This window comes from Archocentrus centrarchus, unplaced genomic scaffold (assembly GCF_007364275.1).
Source record: "Archocentrus centrarchus isolate MPI-CPG fArcCen1 unplaced genomic scaffold, fArcCen1 scaffold_153_ctg1, whole genome shotgun sequence".
Taxonomy (NCBI): Eukaryota; Metazoa; Chordata; class Actinopteri; order Cichliformes; family Cichlidae; genus Archocentrus; species Archocentrus centrarchus.
The window spans coordinates 20098-35984 of record NW_022060198.1 but is presented as its reverse complement, the minus strand read 5'-3'; the positions used below and the strand labels follow the sequence as shown (position 1 = coordinate 35984).

At 43.1% G+C, this 15887-nt stretch overlaps 1 protein-coding gene and 1 pseudogene across 2 annotated transcripts; both read left to right on the top strand.

The window, feature by feature from the left end:
• Window positions 1–1614: 1614 nt before the first annotated feature.
• Window positions 1615–12740, top strand: LOC115775483 (biotinidase-like; annotated as a pseudogene).
• Window positions 12741–14954: 2214 nt separating this feature from the next.
• Window positions 14955–15725, top strand: LOC115775481 (distal membrane-arm assembly complex protein 1-like). 2 transcript variants are annotated; one of them, XM_030723012.1, is made up of 3 exons: window positions 14955–14999; window positions 15119–15372; window positions 15447–15725. In XM_030723012.1, exons 2-3 carry the CDS (start codon window positions 15162–15164, stop codon window positions 15509–15511), a joined length of 276 nt encoding a protein of 91 aa, XP_030578872.1. In that variant the 5' UTR covers window positions 14955–14999; window positions 15119–15161; the 3' UTR covers window positions 15512–15725. The 2 variants fall into 2 exon arrangements, with proteins under 2 accessions (XP_030578872.1, XP_030578873.1); XM_030723013.1 differs by having other exon boundaries at window positions 14970–15022.
• Window positions 15726–15887: the final 162 nt, after the last annotated feature.

Here is a 15887-nt window from a genome sequence, read left to right as displayed (position 1 = left end):
GTTGATTTTATTAACTGTTTAACTTTTATGAAACACTTTAGTTGTTCATGTATTTTTTCTGTTTAACTGAAGATGGAGGCAGCAGGCTAAGCTACGTATTCTGGATGTTGCTTTCATCAGCGATGTTCTGCAGTTCCTCCTGGAGGATGCTAAGCTGTTCCTGGACCAGGTGATATATTGTGGGTGTACCTGGGCGTACCTGGGATCTCCTCCCAGTTGGGTGTAAAGATCTCAAAGTTGCGGTGCTCAGGAGGTAGGATGAAGAGCAGGGAGTGTGAGGGTGGAAGAGATGAAATAAAAGGTAGCGGTGTGTAATTGAAGGAAGGTGGAGCAACTTCTGCTTGCAGCTCTGTGATTTCAGTTGCATTTTTTTCTCTTCCCAGTGCTCTCTGGACTTCTATCATTTCCATTATTGCCATTTTACTTGCCTTCTTTGCAGTTTCAGCTTCCATCTTTGCCTTCTGTATTCCTTTTCTCCTTTTCCAGAGCTCTTTGGAATTCCCTCCTTTCAATCTTTGCCTTTTAAGTTTCCTTCTTCTTCCTGCATTTTCTTTTTCTCCTCTTCAAGTGCTTTCTGGAGCTTTGTCAGTTCTTTTATTGTATTTTCAGTGTCTTTTTTCGCCTGTTCAATATTCTTAATTTCCAAAATCATAGTTTGTGGAGCACTGCTCCCTAATCCTCTTGTGGATCTGGGGTCGTTCATTTCAAAAGCTGTAGACAAGAACAATAATAATACAGTTATGATAATAACTGGGGAGGAGGCCCCGTGGTAGACCCAGGACACGCTGGAGAGATTGTGTATCTCGGCTGGCCTGGGAACGCCTTGGGGTCCCTCCGGATGGGCTGGAGGAGGTGGCTGGGGAGAGGGAAGCTTGGGCTTCTCTGCTTAGGCTTCTGCCCCCGCGACCCGGCCCCGGATAAGCGGAAGAAAATGGATGGATGGATGGATGGATGATAATACAATAATAACTTTTATTTGTGTAACAGTTTTTGAAACATGCACACTTATGTTCACAGGTAGAAGAGAACAGGCTCCAGTTAGAAGTGATGGAGGAGGAAATTTTACTTCGGTTAACAAAGAGGAGGAAAAGAATTACACTGGATCATCTGTTCAGCAGGAAAAAAAATTGGAATAATATATATATATATATATATATATATATAATATAATATATATATATATATATATATTTTTTTTTTTTTTTTTTTTTTTTTTTTTTTAATTTTATGAGCTTTATGGTTTCTTTTAAACTACAACCTTTGCAACAAAGTGATATTTTTCATTGCTGGTTCTATTTTTAGGAAAAGGAGGAAGGAAAGAAATTAGGAAAAGGAAAAGCCTTCCAATCCAAATGACAATATCAGTCGTTCATTCTACCATCAAATGGATCAAAAACCACTGGAGGTCACTTAATTAATTAAAAAAAAAAACAAAAAAAAAACAGGAACCGACACAATAACGGCTGTTTATGGGAAATCACACTGCTTCGCAGGAGGAGCTTCTTAACTAGAAAATTGAGCTGACTCAGCATGATTCGTGGAGGACTTCTGACCTCTATTTATGATCCGTGTTGGCGCACAGCTGTTAAGTCTCTGGGGGGAAAGGAGGAGGAAACGATGTTGTTCGTTGCACTTTTAGCCAGTGTTTATTTGGCGTCAGTCGTCGGTGAAACGGACCCCGCGGTGGACTCAACGTACGTTGCTGCTGTGTACGAGCACAAAATAATCCTGAACCCGAACCCACGCGTGCCCGTGTCCCGCCACGATGCTCTGCAACACATGCAGAAAAACCTGGATATTTACGAGGAGCAGGCAGCCCGGGCAGCCCAGCAGGTATGCACACATTTAAATCTCTTCTAGTTATAAAACAGCATTACTCGTTGCTTTGTGCTTCCTCGTGATTCTTTCTGATATGTCCCTCAAATTATTGTACCTATAACGAACTATAATTACTTAAATTAAGGCTACTGCATGTGAATTCCTCTTAGGCTAGTGACAATGCCCCCAAATTTTTGACATACCCCTACCGGAGGTAGAACTAAACCAAACCGCATTTTTCCTCATCTCTAAGGTCTCCCCTATATGAAATGGATTCTTGGCCAAAAATATTTTACTGCCAAGATGGTTAAATTGATAGATATTGTTATATACTCCAAAACTAAAAAAGAGCCCAAATACAGCCTGTCCGCATGGGGGTTAACCCACAAAAACTGATGTAGATTAATAACACAAGGCCTGAGAGCTTTCAAAATAGGCATGTATGTAGTCAGGATTTTGCTTTACCCACTAGAAAAAACTGGATGTGAATATCTTAAAGTATGGGGTAGATAGAGACATTGGAACACATACCTAAAATAGGCGAACATGGAAAAAAAAAAAGTTTTGCAAAATGTTTTCATTTACTTTGTAATTGCTTTGCCAAGGATTGTCATAGAAACACATATGATGGCTTTTTGGAAAGGTGAGGTTGTGCTGAATCCATCATTACCAAATATGTAAATGTGACCTGCATAATCAGGGTGTTAAGTCACTTAATGTATGAAGTGCCCCAACTGAAAAGTATTGAGAAAATTGAGTCTCCAGTCCCACGCTTTATTATGCTGCATGTATTGTCATGGGCTTGTTGAATTAATGTGCTTGTTTTCTAAATCCAGCAATACCACATATGCATAGTCATTTAAAAATGTGTGATATGTCCCAATTGAAAGAATATACTGCATTTCATTGCAATATACTACACTGTACTGGTAAAATCACCCAAGATGAGTGAGTAGGACAGGAAACCACAAGAGAGTATAACAGTTTGGCCTTGATGGGCCTTAATAATAAAGCTATAATTTAACCACACACACAGTATAAAGCAAATTCCTGACTCAAATCAAACAAAAGGCCATCCAACAAACCAAACAAGCTTGGAGGTGGAATTCCTCCTTTTCTCGAGCTGCAGTGTCCAGTTTTAAGCCTGAGGCTTTTAGCAGAACACACTGCTTCTGGTGGCCATTCTGGGGGGTAGGCCATCTCCAATAAATAATTTGGTGAAGTCGGCTCCCCATGATGTCACAACTGAAACACATCACTGCCACTCGTTCAAATAATCATCAGTAACAAAATTGGTCATATTTGTACAGTTTGAGAAAGAGCAGGAGCAGAACTGCATGCACGTCAAGCCCACTGACAGACGCTGGCATTTGCTGATCTCACTGCAGCTGCTGTCTTTACAGTACAGGTGTGTAGGGTCATGGACCTCTTTAGGTGCTGGTACTTTCTGATACATAACAGGTTCAATGAACCTGTCTTCCCTGAGCCTCCATCCTCTACCCACTGGGTCCCAGAGAAGAGGCTTGGGCAGGTGGCTGTGACATTTTACAATGAGGCATGACTGTGAAGGTGCAAGGTGTATTGCATGTAACACCAGCCTTGTGTCAGCCTCTTCCTGGTCACCGTAAAGTTCAATACCTGACTTGCTATTCCTCCTGACCTCCTCACCAGTTTCAAAGCCACCTGCCAAGATCACTGTGTTCCCTAACGAGATTCTCTTTGGACCAATACTGATGATGTAGCTGCTGATAAAGCTACATACAGCAGCTTTGTTCCCACTGATCCTCAGATAGTTCTTGTAGTTTGGAACTCTTTCCTGGCCTGTAATAACGTGTTGCCTGCTGGTTTCAATGGTGCCTTTCACGATCTTTGACTGTTGATGGTCATAGCTATCAAATACTAGAACAAGACAGCTAATGCCTTCTTCTCCCATTGACGTTGTGATCTTTTTCCAAACACATTCTCCGAGATCATTGAATGTCTGAACGAATCATGGAGACTCTGCAGAAGAGCCATGCCATTCATGATACAGTGATACAGAAAGTATTCAGACCCTTTAAAATTTTCACTCTTTGTTTCATTGCAGCCATTTGCTAAAATCAAAAAAGTTCATTTTATTTCTCATTAATGTACACTCAGCACCCCAGCTCATCAGAAAAGAACAGAAATGTAGAAATTTTTGCAAATTTATTAAAAAAGAAAAACTGAAATATCACATGGTCATAAGTATTCAGACCCTTTGCTGTGACACTCAAATTTAACTCACATGCTGTCCATTTCTTCTGATCCTCCTTGAGATGGTTCTACTCGTTCACTGGAGTCCAGCTGTGTTTAATTAAACTGATTGGACCTAATTAGGAAAGGCACACACCTGTCTATATAAGACCTCACAGCTCACGGTGCATGTCAGAGCAAATGAGAATCATGAGGTTGAAGGAACTGCCCAAGGAGCTCAGAGACAGAATTGTGGCAAGGCACAGATCTGGCCAAGGTTCCAAAAGGATTTCTGCAGCACTCAAGGTTCCTCAGAGCACAGTGGCCTCCATAATCCTTAAATGGAAGAAGTTTGGGACGGCCAGAACTCTTCCTGGGCCTGGCCGTCCAGCCAAACTGAGCAATGGTGGGAGAAGAGCCTTGGTGAGAGAGGTAAAGAAGAACCCAAAGATCACTGTGGCTGAGCTCCAGAGATGCAGTAGGGAGATGGGAGAAAGTTCCACAAAGTCAGCTATCACTGCAGCCCTCCACCAGTCCGGGCTTTATGGCAGAGTGGCCCGACGGAAGCCTCTCCTCAGTGCAAGACATATGAAAGCCCGCATAGAGTTAGTCAAAAAGCACATGATTTGAAAGAGTATATTAGCAACATCAATCATGAGGGCAAGAGTCAGGGTGGAGTAATTGGGTTCACATTAAGAAAAGGAGCACTCACAAGAAGGTTGATGACAAGACACGTGACTACAGAATATGCGGATGCCATGAAAGAGCTTTGTGACACTGGTGCAAAGAGCCCCTCCAAAAAACACCAGGAGCATGGAGCATCCAGATGAGCTGTCTTGTTCTAGTATTTGATAGCTATGACCATCAACACTCAGTCAAAGGTCTTGAAAGGCAAAGAAGAGGCACCATTCAAACCAGCAGGCAACACATGTTATTACAGGACAGGCAAGAGTTTCAAACTACAAGAACTATCTGAGGATCAGTGGGAACAAAACTGCTGTATGTAGCTTTATCAGCAGCTACATCATCAGTATTGGTCCAAAGAGAATCTTGTTGGGGAACACAGTGATCTTGGCAGGGGCTTTGAAAATGGTGAGGTCAGGAGGAATAGCAAGTCAGGTATTGATTGTTTGACAGAACTTAACATTGACCAGGAAGAGGCTGACACAAGGCTGGTGTTACATGCAATACACCTTGCACCTTCACAGTCATGCCTCATTGTAAAATGTGATGATACAGATGTGCTGGTTTTGCTTGTGTACTATTCAAGCAAAGGGATGTTTGGATTTGTATGGCCAAAAGAACAGGGAGGATGGATGTCTCTGCACTAACCTGGATGACCTGAGGTACATACTAGCATCTACCACAAATTCATCAGCAGCTAATTTACCCCCGACTGAGGATGCCTTCTCACAACATGTGCAGAGAGCTTTATACCAAGCAGCAGTGTGGTGTCACAACCACCTGCCCAAGCCTCTTCTCTGGGACCCAGTGGGTAGAGGACGAAGGCTCAGAGAAGACAGGTTCACTGAGCCTGTTATGAATCAGAAGGCACCAGTAAGGACTGGCAGGATGGCAACTGCAGTGAGATCAGCAAATGCAGTGGGCTTGACATGCATGTAGTTCTGCTCCTGATTTATACTGTGTGTAGTTAAGTTATAGTTTTATTAATTATGGAGTTCCACAAAGTTCTGTGGTAGGGCCAATTCTATTTACATTATACATGCTTCCCTTAGGCAGTATTTTTAGAAAGCATTGCATCAATTTTCATTGTTATGCAGATGATACTCAGCTTTACCTATCAATGAAGCCAGATGATGCACATCAATTAATTAAACTGCAGGAATGTCTTAAAGACATTAAGGCCTGGATGACCTCTAATTTCCTGCTTCTAAATTCAGATAAAACTGAAATTCTTGTACTCTGCCCCACAAATCTTAGAAACATGGTGTCAAACCGGATACTTACTCTGGATGGCATTACTTTGGCCTCCAGTAATACTGTGAGAAATCTTGGAGTCATTTTTGACCAGGATATGTCTATCAATGCACATATTAAAGAAATACGTAGGACTTTTTTTGCATTTGTGCAATATTTCTAAAATTAGAAACATCCTTTCTCAGAGTGATGCTGAAAAGCTAATTCATGCAGTTATTACTTCTAGGCTGGACTATTGTAATTCATTATTATCAGACTGTCCTAAAAGCTCCCTGAAAAGCCTTCAGCTGATCCAAAATGCTGTACTGACAGGGACTAGAAAGCGAGAGATTTCTCCCATATTGGCTTCTCTTCATTGGCTCCCTGCTGAAGCCAGAATAGAATTTAAAATCCTTCTCCTCACCTACAAGGTCTTGAATAATCAGGCCCCATCTTATCTCAAAAAACTCATAGTACCGTATCACCCCAACAGAGCACTTTACTCTCAGACTGCTGGCTTACTTGTGGTTCCTAGGATACTTAAGAGTAGAATAGGAGGCAGAGCCTTCAGCTTTCAGGCCCCTCTTCTGTGGAACCAGCTTCCAGCTTGGATTCGGGAGACAGACACCCTCTCTATTTTTAAGATTAGGCTTAAAACTTTCCTTTATGATAAAGCTTATAGTTAGGGCTGGATCAGGTGACCCTGAACCATCCCTTAGTTATGCTGCTATAGGCCTAGGCTGCTGGGGGGGTTCCCATAATGCACTGTTTCTTTTCAATCACCTTATTTACTTTGTTTATACTCCACTCTGCATTTAATCATTAATTGTTATTAATCTCTGGCTCTCTCCCCTCAGCCCCCCTCAGCAGCTGACTGCCCCTCCCTGAGCCTGGTTCTGCTGGAGGTTTCTTCCTGTTAAAAGGGAGTTTTTCCTTCCCACTGTCACCAAGTGCTTGCTCATAGGGGGTTGTTTTGACTGTTGGGTTTTCTCTGTATTATTGTAGGGTCTTTACCCGCAATACAAAGCGCCTTGAGGCTACTGTTTGTTGTGAGTTGGCGCTATATAAATAAAATTGAATTGCATAAAATTGAATTAATAAGGCCCATCAAGGCCAAACTGTTATACTCTCTTGTGGTTTCCTGTCCTACTCACTCATCTCGGGTGATTTTACCAGTACAGTGTAGTATATTGCAATGAAATGCAGTATTCTTTCAATTGGGACATATCAACATTTTTAAATGACTATGCATATGTGGTATTGCTGGATTTAGAAAACAAGCACATTAATTCAACAAGCCTACTGTGTTATATGACAATACATGCAGCATAATAAAGCTTGGGACTGGAGATTCAATTTTCTCAATACTTCATACTTCATACATTAAGTGACTTAGCACCCTGATTATGCAGGTCACATTTACATATTTGGTATTGATGGATTCAGCACAACCTCACCTTTCCAACAAGCCATCATATGTGTTTCTATGACAATCCTTGGCAAAGCAATTACAAAGTAAATGAAAACATTTTGCAAAACTTTTTTTTTTCCATGTTCGCCTATTTTAGGTATGTGTTCCAATGTCTCTATCTACCCCATACTTTAAGATATTCACATCCAGTTTTTTCTAGTGGGTAAAGCAAAATCCTGACTACATACTTGCCTATTTTGAAAGCTCTCAGGCCTTGTGTTATTAATCTACATCAGTTTTGTGGGTTAACCCCCATGCGGACAGGCTGTATTTGGGCTCTTTTTAGTTTTGGAGTATATAACAATATCTATCAATTTAACCATCTTGGCAGTAAAATATTTTTGGCCGAGAATCCATTTCATATAGGGGAGACCTTAGAGATGAGGAAAAATGCGGTTGGGTTTAGTTCTACCTCCGGTAGGGGTATCTTGAAAACTAAAGCACTTTTTGGTCGTTTGTCACCAGGCTATCTGTTAGAAATTGCTGGGGGGCCTATGAGGTCCTGGGGAATTATCCAGAGAAGAGCCGCATAATTACAAACTATTCCAACATAATATGTTGGAATAGAAGAAGAAGAAGAAGAAACAGCCTTTATTGTCCCACAGAGGGGAAATTTGGGTGTAACAGCAGCCGCAGTTATTATAAATATAAATAAAGATATAATAATTCACACTATTAAGAAAAGAATATATATAAAATCAACAAACAATATTAACCTTAATACTACTAATAATAACACTATATACAATGAATAGGTTTATATGTTGAACATATAAACCTGAAATCAGAGGGTAACAGCTGACCTGTGGCATGTGTAGAGAAACACAACTGTCAGATCATGAGCCCTCTATAGCCTCTTTCCCACCAACAGGGTTCCGGAGCCGGTCCCTTTATTTGAACCATTAGGGGGGTAAAGGAGCAGTTCACAGAAACGCGGTGGAAACGCAGGCCCATTCTTAAGTGTTTCGCCGGTTCATTGAAACCAGCACTGGCACTGGCATGAGCACCGGCTCCTCGGCGGTGGGAAAGTAGCATATGTGTTAGTGAAAAACTATAACTGTGCCATGTGCCAAATGCCTGCATGGCAGTGTTTATTTTTCAGCAGGCTGTGTGAGGCTGCAGTGACTTAGATTAATTTCCTAATCTTACAGTCCATAATGCTGACTTTTATAAACACCTAGCATTGGTATAAAAAAAAAATATGTGCACTTACGCTCATGACACAATTATTGTCTGTCTTCAGTACACAGGCATATCAGAATCTGACAGTAAATAATGTTTTTTGCTGTTCTGCACACCTTACAGGTCAGCTGTTACACAGACTGCATATTTACATGGTAGAACAGTTTGTATTAAAGCAGCCCTCCTTTGGATGACTCCCGCCTCCAGCTGTCAAATAAATCTGTAATTCTGACTTTAACACTGAAAAGTACTAGAATTCAAAATTCACCAGAGAATACATGAGGGAGAGAGATGGCATCAAAGTTACAGAGAGAGGGTAACTATCCCACAGGAAAGAATGAAAAAGAAAAGAGAAGACACATCCGGGAGGAGAGAGCTGTAAGCAGCATGTAAGAGCTGGTGAACATGGTTAGACAGATGATTTTATGTTCTTAAAGTCAGTCTTAAAGAAATAGCAACTGAAAAGTAAACATTCAAAAAGCACTATGCCTCTGGTCACTGCAGCAGATTAATAAGTCCTCATCTCTCCATCTCTTTTTCATTCTCAGGGTGCTCAGATCCTGGTGTTTCCAGAAGATGGTATTCATGGATTTAACTTCACTCGTTCATCCATCGCTGGCTACCTGGAAACAATTCCCGACCCCCAGCAGGAGAGCTGGAACCCGTGCACGGAGCCGGGCAGATATAACAACACTGAGGTTCACAGTCATACATTTGGATTTGGTGATGACAAGCACCCCCTACTCTCACAACATGCCACTGTGCCTGAATCTCATCATACTTGATTATGTTTGTGACTCATAGGTTGTCCAGAGATTGAGCTGTATGGCTCGTCATAATAACCTCTACCTGGTGGCCAACATGCCTGACCTGCAACCCTGTCCCCTGGACACCAGCACCTCTCGTCCTGTCCTCCTGATGGACGCTGGCAGTTCAACACAAACGTGGCTTTCAGGTGCAGCTTAACTCCATCCATCTTCTTCCACTTATCAGGGGTCAGCGGGCTAAGTGGAGAAGCCCAGACCTTCCTCTCCCAGCCACCTCCTCCAGCTCGTACGGGGGGGGACTCTAATGCATTCCCAGGCCAGCCGAAAGATATAATCTCTCCAGCATGTCCTGGGTCTGCCCCGGGGCCTCCTCCCGGTAGGACATGACTGGAACACCTCACCCAAGAGGCGCCCAGGAGGCATCCTAGTGAGATGCCTGAACCACCTCAACTGGCTCCTTTCGATGTGAAGGAGCAGAGGCCCTTCCTGAATGACTGCACTCCTCACTCTATCTCTAAGGGAGAAGCCAGCCACTCTTCAGAGAAAGGTCATTTCTGCCACTTGTATTCACGATCTCATTCTTTCAGTCATTACCCAAAGCTTGTGACCAGAGATGAGGGTAAGGACGTAGACTGGCCAACAAATCGACAGCTTTGCTTTCATGCTCAGCTCCCTCTTTACCGCGACAGACTGGTGCAGCATTCGCATCACTGCAGATGCAGCCCCAATCCGTCTGTCAATCTCCCGCTCCCTTCTCCCGTCACTCGTGAACAAGACCCTGAGATACCTAAACTCCTCCACCTGGGGCAGCGACTCGTCCCTGAGTCGGAGTGGGCACTCCACCCTTTCTCAGCTGAGGACCATGGCATCAAACTTAGAGGTGCTGATTCTCATGCCAGCCGCTTCACACTCGGCTGTGATCTATTCCACTGTGAGCTGGAGACCACCATCTGATAAAGCCAACAGCACCACATCATCTGCAAAAAGCAGAGATGACATTCTGAGGCCACCAAGGTGGAAGCCTTCCACCACTTGGCTACACCTGGAAATTCTGTCCATAAAAGTTATGAACAGAATTGGTGACAAAGGGCAGTCCTGGCAAAGGCCAACACCCACAGGAAATGAGTCAGACTTATTGCTTATTGCAATGTGGACCAAGCTCTCACTGTGGTTGTACAAGGACTGAATGGCCTGCAACAACGGGCCAGAGACCCCATACTCCAGCAGCACCCCCCCAAAGGCTACCCCGAGGGATGCGGTCGAATGCCTTCTCCAAGTCCACAAAACACATGTAGACTGGATGGGCAAAGTCCCATGCACACTCCAGTACCCCTGAGAGGATAAAGAGCTGGTCCAGCGTTCCACAACCAGGACGAAAACCGCATTGATCCTCTTAAAACTGAGGTTTAACTAACAGATGGACCCTCCTTTCTAGCACCTTGGCATACCGGGGAGGGTGAGGAGTGTGATCCCATGATAGTTGGAGCACAACCCTCTGGCCTCCCTAGTTAAAGATGGAGACCACCACCCCAGTCTGCCAATCCAATGGCACCACCTCAGATCTCCATGCAACGTTGCAGAGGCATGTCAACCAAGACAGCCCTACAACTTGCAGCCCCTTCAGGAACTCAGGGTGAATCTCATTCACCCCAGTGGCCCTGCCACCAAGGAGTTGTTTAACCACCTCATTGAGCTCACCCCTATTGATGGGTGAGTTGTCCCCCTCGCCCCCAGACTCTGTTACAGAACGCGTGTCAGTGGGATTAAGGAGGTCCTCAAATTATCCCTTTCATCGCCTGACTATAGTTTAACTCTTAAAATGTAAATTAAAGGAGTGGACAAATAAGCAATTTCCTTGTCTCTGAACCTATTCTCCACAGATGCAGTGCATGTGCCTAAATAAGGACCAGATGTCCACTATAAAAGATTGGCACTAGTGCCAAAAACACCATAAATTTGCTAGAGTCAAAGTTATAACTTCTGGTACCAGTTGCTATGGGAGAATTTACTGCAAAAAAAAGTAACTACACTGAATACTGCAACTATACTGAGTGAAATGTGGACTGGCAGCACTGACTGCATCATTTGAGTGATGCCTTTAAAGTGTCTTCTTTCATACAGGTCAGATGGCCTTCTGGTGGCACGCTACCACAAACAAAAGCTTTTCTTTTGAGGAGTCCTTTGACACACCTCCAGAACTTGAAGTCATAACGTTTGATACACCTTTTGCTGGAAAGTTTGGCCTGTTCATCTTCTTTGACATCCTGTTTCATGATCCTGCAGTGGTCCTGGTGGAGAGGGTAAAAATATAATCACATACACACTCAGAATACATATCAAACTGCTGAAATTGACTTTGATATCCATCACTTCTTCTTTGCACCTCTTTCAGGGTGTGCGTCAATTGATCTTTCCAACGGCTTGGATGAACGCGCTCCCCCTGCTGGATTCAGTTCAGTTTCACAGGGCGTTCAGTCTGGGTGCCAACGTCACCCTACTAGCTGCCAACATTCGTAATGACGAACGCATCATGAAAGGAAGCGGCATCTACACCCCGTTTTCTGCCACCTACCATCACGCCTGGAAAGGAGACCCAGAGGAGGGCAGGTTGCTGGTGGCCAGGGTGCCAGTTTTAGAGCCACTGGGAGTGAAACATAATACAGCCAAAGAGGAGGGGGCAGGTGGTGGTAAGTTCACATCATCAGTGGCTACAGATTCTGGGTACTGCTACCAAGAAAGCTGTGATGATTCTTCTCTTGATTCAGGCCCTTCCTCTTACCCCACCTTCGTCTCATCCATGATGTCTGACCCATTTACTTTTGTCCACTTGAACGAGACTGAGGGCGACGTTAAAGTGTGCAACGGTACTTTCTGCTGCCACCTGCAGTACAGGTGGTTACTGCAAGACCATAAAGAGCTCTATGCACTCGGTGCATTTGCAGGACTGCACGTTGTTGATGGACGCTATGCGCTGCAGGTAGGAATGAAATAAATTTTGAATATTTATCAAATGCATAAAATTGACCGTGACTCTGCTCACTTTGATTTGCCACATCTCAAATATCTACAGGTGTGTGCAATAGTCCGTTGTGCAGAGTTGGATCAGAGCTCATGTGGGCAGGTGGTGGAAGAAGCAGAGTCTAAAATGGACTTCCTGTTGGAGGGGAACTTTGACACCAAGTACGTGTATCCATCCATTCTGACAAGCCGAATGATCCTGGAGCAGCCAGAGAATCTGGAGAAAGCTGCAGATGGGAGAGTGACCATGAAACATTCAAACATGAAAGCTGGTCTGGTCACCGCCTGCCTGTATGGACGAATGTACCACCTGGACAATGAATGAATCAGGAAAATAAAATTCAGTGTTATGGTTAAGAGCAGCTCTGTGTTCTGTCTTATAAAATAAATCAAAACAAATGTCTTTATTCATCTGTTACTTAATCTTTAGAGTACAAACATTGCACCAAGTAGCAGTCATCCTCTGTGTGAATGTTGCATATTTGGCAATATATATGTGTATATATATATATATGAGGCAATATTTAATCATCTCTCTCTCTCTCTTTCTCTCTCTCACACACACACACACACACACAGTGTCAGCCACCCTTCCCTGTCTTCTGTACGCAACACAGACATTAAGAAGTTGCAGAATTGCAAGTTAACCATTCCTTGGGCCGCTGTCACAATTGGCTCTCAGTCATTCAGTCTTCACCTGGAATAAATAAATATTGACTTTACTTGGAATCAAAATGTGTGGCTGCTATGAAAGCTCAAACTCTGAATAAAAGTCTCAAGTACAGTAGGGTAAATGCTTTATTAGCTGGTCCCAATAGATTGTCCCTCAGTTTTGTTTTTTTTTTGTCTTTAAAAAAAAAAAGCAGTCTTTCTTCACCAGATGCACTTCTAGCAGATGGGAATGAAAATCTCTGAAAAGGTTTAAAACCACTCCAGAAAGTATTCCAAAACTGGGCTCAATTTCAAAATAAAAATATATTTTACTTGAATGCACATTCTAAGATACCCGACATCTAAAAAAAAAAAAAAAAAAAAACACTGTAACACTGATTTCTTGCAGTAAAAATGACTATTGTAGTCTTGTCCTTATTTGTGAAAATTTATCAACTGTATTATTAATTACAACATAGACAGGTGTTTTTTTTTTAATTAAAAGATGACTGGTGCATGCATCTGTGAATTACAAAGGCAAATGTTACAGCTGACCCTGATCTTCTCTTGTCCTCTAAATCTGGATGTGTGTCATTCACGTTATCATCTGCAGAGACAGAGGGCAGCAGGTGATCTGGCCTGCAGTAGGCGGTGTGGTCAAGCCCACGAGGGGGCGGAGTATCAAAGACTACGTCTTTGGGGATGTGATTGGACGGGAGTTGGTGGTTGATTTATTCAAACATGGAAATAAAGTATATAAGGCAAAAACAATTCCGTTTGTACAATTCTAATGAGTCTGAAAGTCAATATTTGGTATGACCATCTCTATTCTTTAACAGAGCCTGAACTCTCTTTGGCAACTTTCTTGTCATTTCTTTAACCTAGCTTCAACAATTCTTCCCCATATTTTCATGATATGACTCATCAGCTTTTTGCAGTTACTACAGCTCTGCACATTAGTTTTGCTCTTGAAAGTCAGCATCAGTACACTTCTTCTCCATTCCTCTGGCATCTTCTCACTCTCCAAGATTGTGTTAAACAGTCTGGTTAAAAAGTTCACTGCCTTCTCTCCCAGACATTGTCGTAACTCCATCTGGACTGTCATCTGGACCAATTGCCTTTCCGCTCTTCATCCTCTTCATAGCTGCTCTTACCTTACTAATTCTCTGCACATACTGATTCAGTAACTGTCCTCCATCCGTCATCCTCTCTCATTTTCTACATTGATCAGCTCCTCAAAGTGCTCCTTCCATCTTCTCAACACACTCTCTCCACTAGTACATTTCCATCTCCATCCTTTATCACCCTAACCAGCTGCACATCCTTTTCAGCTCAAACTCTGCCTAGCCAATCAATACAAGTCATTCTCTCTTTTCTTAATGTCCAGCCTCACATAAGGCTCTCTCTTTGCCCTACGCCTAGCCTCCCAGTATTCCTGTCTACTTTCTTCATCTCCCTGATTACCCCACTTTTTATTTGCTAATCTCTTCCTTTAAATACTTTCCTGTACTTCCTCATTCCGCCACCAACTCTCCTTGTCCTCTTTCCTCTGTCCAGAGAATACACCAACTGTACTTCCCCAATCATCTGCTACTGGGAACTCTGTGCAACATTCTTCCTTCTTTAGCTTCCACTATTCAATCTTTGCCTCTACCTTCGCTCGCTTCTTCTTGATTTCCAAAGTCATCCTACAGATTACCATCTAATGTTTACTACCTACAGTCTCCCTTGACAAACCTTGCAGTCAAGCGCGTAATTTGCGGGGGGGTCATAACCCCCAATAATCTGATCCAATCACTATCCCCCCCCCAATAGAGTCACATCATTTCGATTTACAGTGGTAAATTAACACGGACACAAAAAAGAAAGAAAGGAACGGGCTTTTATTTTGAAAATACCGGATAAGAAATATAGCGGAACGACCCGGAACCACTTTGCTAAATCCGACTTTACTTCAGCAGGTGAAAAGAGCACATATGTTAAAGTTCGTCCGTGTCTTTGTCCTTCATTTGGGCGACTTATACGATCTAAAGTCAGAGACAGACTCTGGTTTATTTTCATGTTTGTTTCGTATTTCTAGGAGTTTATAACCAAGCGTATTATTACCAGCACCCTGTGGTACAATGTCAGTAGGCCCGGAGCCGCCAACAGAAGGAGCCGGTGTGCCCGTGTCCAAAGCCAGCCAGACGTTTAAGAGCTGCTGGAGCTGCAGGCTGATCTCCGGAGGCGGTCTGATCCTGTCCGGAGCTTATGTGTTTAACGCAGCGCGGAAGGTGATGCGACAGGGGGGGCCCACCTCTATGGGGACAGTGGCTCAGATTACTTTCGCTGCAAGTAAGTCGATCAGTTTTCTGACTGTTTGTTGTGTCAGGCGTCTACTAATGAAGACATGCGCACTTGTGTTTAAGGTTTGGCTGCCTGGGGAGCAGTTATCATCACGGATCCAGTAGGAAAAGCGCAGAGGAAAACTTGAAGACTGTTTAGAAAGTGTGCATGTAAATGAGCTCCGGTGTGGACTGCAGGGGGTCATTCACCGGACACCGAGCCGAAGACGCTGCTCCGGGCAGCCAGCAGAAATCTGTGTGACATTGGATGTATACTGACACCGTGTGGCTGGACCAGGTACCCTAATGCTGTAAGCTGCTGACTTCTTAAATTAAAATAAAGATTTGACTACATATGTGAATTTAAATCTCTGTTTTCATCAGACATGTGTGGTAAATGATGAACTGTCTTCTGGAGCTAATATGTAACTTCTTAAATGTGTAGATATTAAAACAGGCTCATAGGTATAACTTTAAGTAATTGTGCTCCAATTTTTTATATATATCAACCATCCCTGTGAGCCG